Source organism: Nicotiana tomentosiformis, chromosome 6 (genome assembly GCF_000390325.3).
Source record: "Nicotiana tomentosiformis chromosome 6, ASM39032v3, whole genome shotgun sequence".
NCBI lineage: Eukaryota > Viridiplantae > Streptophyta > Magnoliopsida > Solanales > Solanaceae > Nicotiana > Nicotiana tomentosiformis.
Window position 1 is genome coordinate 122,249,971 of NC_090817.1, and position 6,608 is coordinate 122,256,578.

At 39.9% G+C, this 6,608-nt stretch overlaps 1 protein-coding gene across 1 annotated transcript; it reads right to left on the bottom strand.

Moving 5' to 3' along the window:
- Positions 1 to 994: 994 nt before the first annotated feature.
- LOC138894685 (uncharacterized) lies at positions 995 to 1,852 on the bottom strand. Its single transcript, XM_070179405.1, has 3 exons — positions 1,749 to 1,852; positions 1,437 to 1,622; positions 995 to 1,211 (listed from the first exon to the last, which is right to left on the bottom strand). The coding sequence occupies exons 1-3, from the start codon at positions 1,850 to 1,852 to the stop codon at positions 995 to 997; spliced, it is 507 nt and encodes a 168-aa protein (XP_070035506.1).
- Positions 1,853 to 6,608: the final 4,756 nt, after the last annotated feature.

Consider the following 6,608-nt stretch of genomic DNA (forward strand, 5'->3'; position numbering starts at 1 on the left):
GAAGGTACTTATACAAGAGTCAAAAACTGAGCCTAAGCGTCACAACCAAAGTACTCACTATTCTTAAGGCATAACAAAGTTAAAAGATATTGCTTCAATTCAATTCATCTCACAATGGCTCCTACTCCTAAAAAAAATAAAACTAACTACACCCGGTTCAAATAAAATCCTTGGAAAAGAACCGCGGCACAAAGAAAAACCAAGGGGGAATTACTACACTACATACAAAGAAAATGTTTTTGTCCTTTTTTCTTAGACTTAAATCTCTCAAGAAAACTGTCTAGGAGATTTATCGTTGGGAAAAGTCCAATTTTTCTACTTTTTGTTTTCAATTTTTTTCATAGCTACTAAAATACTAAAACACTACAGAACTACGAAAACAAAAATAAGAAGTTAACATTTTTCTAAAATCATACTACTAATTATCTATAGAATTCTCCCACCCCACACTTAAAAGAGTGCAGTGCCCCCAATGCACAAATAAAGCAAAATAATAATGAGGGTTGACAAAAAACTCCTTGAAAGGCCAAAGGCCGAAGCAATAGCGGCTCACGGGGCAAGCAAAACTCATCAAGCTCGTTCAATTGCATCACCCGCTTTTTACCCACTAATTCTACATCAAAGTTCAGCTTCTTTATCGCCCAATAGGCCTTGTGCTCAAGTTCCACCGATAAATATCATGCCTTCCCATAAACTAGCTTGTAAGGGGAGGTTCCGATTGGAGCTTTTTAGGCAGTCCGGTATGCCCATAGAGCATCTTCAAGCTTTGCAGCCCAATCTTTCCTATTTGCACTAACCGTCTTCTCCAAGATCTGCTTTATCTCTCTATTTGAGACTTCAACTTGCCCACTTGGCTGAGGATGGTAAGCGGTTGCAACCTTATGTTTGACCTCATATTGCGCTAAGACATTGTCCAAGAGCTTGTTACAGAAATGGGTGCCCCCATCACTAATCATCACTCTCGGAGTGCCGAACCTTTTAAAGATATGCTTTTTCACAAAGTTGCCACCACCTCGGCATCATTGGTAGGAAGAGCAATGGCCTCCACCCACTTCGACACATAGTCAACGGCCACAAAAATGTGGTTACACCCACTGGACAAGGGAAACGGACCCATAAAATCAATTCCCCACACATCAAATATTTCAACCTCCATAATACCGTGCAATGGCATCTTATGCCTTTTCGTGATTGTTCCTGTTCTCTGATACCTATCACACCTCCACACGAACACATGGGCGTCTTTAAACACCCTAGGCCAATAAAAACCCGATTGCAACACCTTAGTTGCCGTTTTGTCACCCGCATAATGACCACACTAAGGCGACGCATGACCATCATGTAAGTTAGTATTTATTTTAGATTCAGGCACATATCTTCTCATTAACTGATCGGTACAAGATTTGAACAGAAATGGCTCATCCCACACATATGACCTCACATCTCGCAAGAACTTCTTTTTAGCATAAGGTTCAAGATCAGGCGGCATCTCTCCACTTGCCAGATAGTTCACAAAATTTGCATACCATGGAACCTCCCCAGCAGTAATGGCCAACAATTGCTCATCCGGGAATGTTTTCTTGAAGAAATCTCCCTCAGCTACATGATTCCGAGTTTCTAACCTAGATAAGTGACCAGCCACTTAATTCTCTGTTCCTTTACGATCTCAGATCTCCAAATCAAATTCCTGCAAGAGTAAAACCCAACTGATTAGCCTTGGTTTAGCATCTTTCTTTTCGAACAAATACTTGAAGATTGCATGGTCTGTGTAGACGATGACTTTGGTTCCAATCAAATAGGCCTGAAATTTATCGAACGCCAACACTACAATAAGCAACCCCTTTTCTGTCATAGTATACTTTATTTGAGTAGGAGTAACAGTCTTGCTTGTGCATTAAATGGAATGAAAAGATTTTCTCCTCCTCTGGCCCAACACGGCCCCAATTGCACCATCACTAGTCACACATCAGCTCAAATGGCTCTTTCAAGTCAGGAGCCACTATGATTGGTGCACTCACTAACTTCTTTTTCAACTCCTCGAATGCTTTCAAACAAGCATCGTCAAACTTGAATGGCACATCCTTCTCTAACAACCTACACAAATGAGAAGAAATTATTGAGAAAACCTTTATAAATCGGCGATAAAAACCTGCATGTCCCAGAAAACTCCTAACTCTTTTCACTGAAATCGGTGGTGGCAACTTTTCAATTGCTTCCACCTTAGCTTTGTCAACTTCCAATCCATCTTTGGACACCTTGTTCCCCAATACTATACATTCACGTACTATAAAATGGCGCTCTTCCCAATTCAGTACCAGATTAGTCTCCTCACACCTGGCAAGCACTTTAGCAAGATTGGTCAAGCATTCATCAAAAAAAGGACCAAACATAGAAAAATCATCCATAAAAACCTCTACAAACCGTTCCACTCTATCGGTGAAAATAGCCATCATACACCTTTGAAAAGTCGGAGGTGCATTACACAACCCGAATGACATTCTCTTAAATGCATAAGAGCCATAAGGGCATGTAAAAGTGGTCTTTTCTTGATCTTCCAGGGCAATAGATATCTGATTATACCCCAAATAGCCATGAAGGAAACAATAGTATTCCTGTCCGGCTAACCTGTCAAGCATTTAATCAATGAAGAGGAGGGGGAAGTAATCTTTTCATATAGCATTATTCAACTTCCTATAATCTATGCATATTCGCCAACCAATCATAGTTCTAGTTGGGATTAATTCATTTTGTTCATTCACTACAACAGTCATAACCCCTTTTTAGGTACACATTAAACATGGCTTACCCACTTACTATCGGAGATGGGAAATACTATACCTGTGTCGAGCCACTTAATCACTTCTTTTCTTACCACCTCTTTCATGATTGGATTTAGGCGGCGTTGATGATCCACGCTAGGCTTGTGTCCCTCCTCTATGAGTATTTTGTGCATGCAGAATGCAGGGCTAATACCCTTTATGTCACACATTGTCCAATCAATGGCATGATTGTGCTCCCTCCGCACCCTTAAGAGCTTTTCTTCCTGCAATTTAGACAAATGAGAAGAAACAATCACACGCAAAGTGTTAGAACTACCCAAATATGCATAATGAAGATGAGATGGCAAGGGTTTAAGTTCCAGTTTTGGAGCCTCCTCAACTGAGGGTCTAGGGGGCAGGCCGATTGGCCTATCCATAGGCTCAAACTGTGATCTTTCTCTTATGTATTCACAAGATCCATCCAAAATTTACAACATCTCCACAACCTCTTGTTCCAGTTCCAAGTAATTGAACAACATCAATGTATTTTCTAGTGCATCTTCTTTAAATGCACTTGGCTCTACGGCTGGTTCATTTATCTTCACTACAGAAATCATGGACAGGTCCTCTCGTAATGACGAGGCAACTGAATGGCTCGATATACCTTGAATACCGCTTCTTCATTGTCCACCCTCAGGATCATGTTACCTTCTCAGTCTATGATAATGGCATCTCCAGTGGTCAAAAGAGGTCGTCCCAAGATGATAGGAACTAACTCATCAGCCTCGTAGTCCAAGATGATAAAATCTGCAGGGAAAATAAACTTCCCAATCTGTAGCAAGACGTCCTCAATTACCCTCCCAGGATAAACATAAGATCTGTCAGCTAACTGTAGTAGCACCGTGGTGGGTCTCGGAGCTCCTAATCCCAATTGTTTGAACACTGACAACGACATCAGATTGATACTTGCACCCAAATCACACAAGGCTACCCACATCAATTTCACCAATCCTCATGGGGATGGTAAAACTACCCGGATCCTTAAGCTTTTGTGGAAGCTTATGTTTAATCCTGGAAGTGCACTCCTCAGTAAGTGCACCTGTCTTAAATTCAGTTAACCTCCTCTTATTTGCCACTATATTCTTAATATATTTTGCATATTTTGGGACCTCACAGAGCATGTCCAATAAAGTGATGCTCAAGTGTATCTACTTTAGCATATCTAAAAATTTGTGAAACATATTGTCATCATTCTTCTTTCTCAGTCTTTGAGGAAAAGGAGGAGGCACCCTCCCTGATATTTGCTCAGACTTTATTTTGTTTCTCTTATCTACCTCTATATTTTTTGGCACTCTTTCTTCTTCGAGCCCAGACTGCTCTTTTTTCTTCTTAGGCACTTCTACTAACTTTCTCCCATTTCTCAACGTCACTGTATTGACTTGAGGATTTTTCTCTGTATCACTTTAGGGAGCTCCAACAGGTCTAATATTCTGATTGTTAGCTATTTTCCCAAACTGCCTCTCTAGATTTTTGAACTCTGTGCGCAATTGTTGATTCTCAGCTATAATTTTCTGATTGTCTATCAAGAGCTTTTTCATCATGTCAGTCAAACTCTCTTCTGATTGCTGTGGAGGTTGAGGTGGATGATTATAATTCACTTGAGGCCTGATGTTTTGATTTCCACCCCAAGAGAAGTTAGGATGATTCCTCCAGTTCAGATTGTAAGTGTTACTATATTGAGAATTTTGATTCATCGGCCCTCTAGCTTGTTGCCCCACGTAGTAGATGGATTCAGGATTCACGGGGCATATGTCAGTTGTGTGACCTTCACCACAAAACTCGCAGCAAGTTGACATCTGTTGCACATGCTGCATCTATTGTGCTTGGTGCATTGTCATCTTATTCATCTGATTTTTTAATCTCGCTATATCTTCCCTCAAGGCTGAGAAATCATCAAGCTCGATCACACCTGCTGCCTTTTGTTTAAGCGCTCTTCGTGGTTTCCCATCTTCTTGCCAATTATTATCATTAGCAGTGAAATTGTTTAGCAGGTTCTAGATCTCACTATACTGTCTTGCCATGCAACTACCTCCACATGCTAAGTCAAGATTCATCTTTGATTCCTCGTCCAACCCATCAACTAAAGTGTGACGCAACACCTCATCAGTCTGACAATGATGTGGGTAGTGTCTGAGTAGCTTCTTGTATCTTTCCCAAGCTTGACGAAGAGTCTCGCCATCTCGTTGTTGAAACCTAAGAATCTGGCTCCTCAGCGACTCTGTCTTCTTAGGGGGAAAAACTTGATTAAGAATTTCCTTGCTAGATCATCCCAATTGTGGATTGAGTTCGCGGGCTCCTTTTGCAACCATTCCTTAGCTTCCCTTAGCAGTGAAAAGGGAAACAGTGTCATCCTGACATAGTCCTTGAAAATGTTCGGATAATTGTAAGTGTCTGTAATTTCAAGAAAGTTCTCAATGTGCCTCTGCGAGTCTTCATGAGATAGACCCACATATTGCCCTGTGGACTGAATCGGTTGTACCATGTATTGTTTGAGTTCAAAGTGACCCGTGATCTCAGGCTTCACAATTGCCTGAGTCATATTAGCAAGATTGGGCCTTGCAGCTTTTATCACCGGACGCCCTTCATTACCTGCCATCTCTATTGGTTGTGGTTGAACTACGATGTCCAACTCTCTTTCAATTCTAGTTCTAGCTTCAACTTCCCTCCTCACTCTATGAAGTGTTCGTTCGATCTCAGGATAAAGCGGAAGGATATTGTTTTCGCTTCCACTGCTCTGCATTCAACAGAAGAGCATGCGTTATCACAAATAAAGCAAACTAAAAATTAAAACTTGAACAAATAACGAATAAAAGCTTAAATTAGAGATAAACAATCAATAACTAAGTCCCCGGCAACGGCGCCAAAAACTTGTTGGTTCCCCAAGTACACACAAGTATACGTGACCGTCAAGTAATAAAGTGACTCGAAAGTCGGATGTCGAACCCAAAGAGACTTAGATCAATTGTCAACTAAGCAAACAAAAAATAATTAAAAGTTCAAGATATTTAAGAGTGATGTTTTTCTATTAATCTATAATTGCGGAAATTAAACAAGTAACAACTAATTTATCAAGAGTGCAAATGTTTATGATGAGATTTTAATTTAGAGGAGGTGAAAATTCAAGGATTGTGGTTGGTTTATCAGTCCTATTAAGTTCCATAATCAGACTCGTTAATCCAGATTATCTATGGTTGCTAATTAACCGGATCATTTATATGAATAGCAAGTCCCCACAATACTACTCGCCTGCCCATAATATATCAATCCTATATTCCTATGGTATTGAGTCTATCATGAACGAATATAATACGTTATTCAATTAAGCAAGACTGTTAAGTATATTCCTATTCTAATCGCAAAATCGTCCCCCGAGCCACGGGTTCAGAAACAAGCTCTCTCTAATTCTACTCTAATCTAAACACGAATTTCCCCAAACATAACATAGATAGTAGGGTGAATTGGTAGCTACAACAATTCACAAGTTAAAACTAGAATTAAAGAAACAACCGCAAGATGATAATCTGAAGTAACGTAGATATAATTAATAAACGTTTTATAATCATGTCAACCACAACCCTAGAACTAAAGTACTTAGCCACTCATGTTCGTAGTAACAATTTTCCAAGTATTATGCATAAACAAATTACAAAGAAAAGATAAATGAATGAAGAACTCGATGATTTTCTCCTCCAAATTTTATTCCACGTGATGTTCTTGCCTCCGGTCGCACAAACTCCTCTAAAAATGGTGTTTAATAACTATTTATATGTATAGGGAAAAAGCCTAGAT

Excerpts from the sequence above, each read along its gene's own strand:
- LOC138894685 (XM_070179405.1), bottom strand. The coding sequence starts at position 1,852 with ATGACAGAAAAGGGGTTGCTTATTGTAGTGTTGGCGTTCGATAAATTT. Across the intron at positions 1,623-1,748 it reads ACAGACCATGCAATCTTCAA|GTTAGAAACTCGGAATCATG; the intron begins GTATTTGTTCGA and ends TCACTTATCTAG. Across the intron at positions 1,212-1,436 it reads AAGTTCTTGCGAGATGTGAG|GTATCAGAGAACAGGAACAA; the intron begins GTCATATGTGTG and ends GAGGTGTGATAG.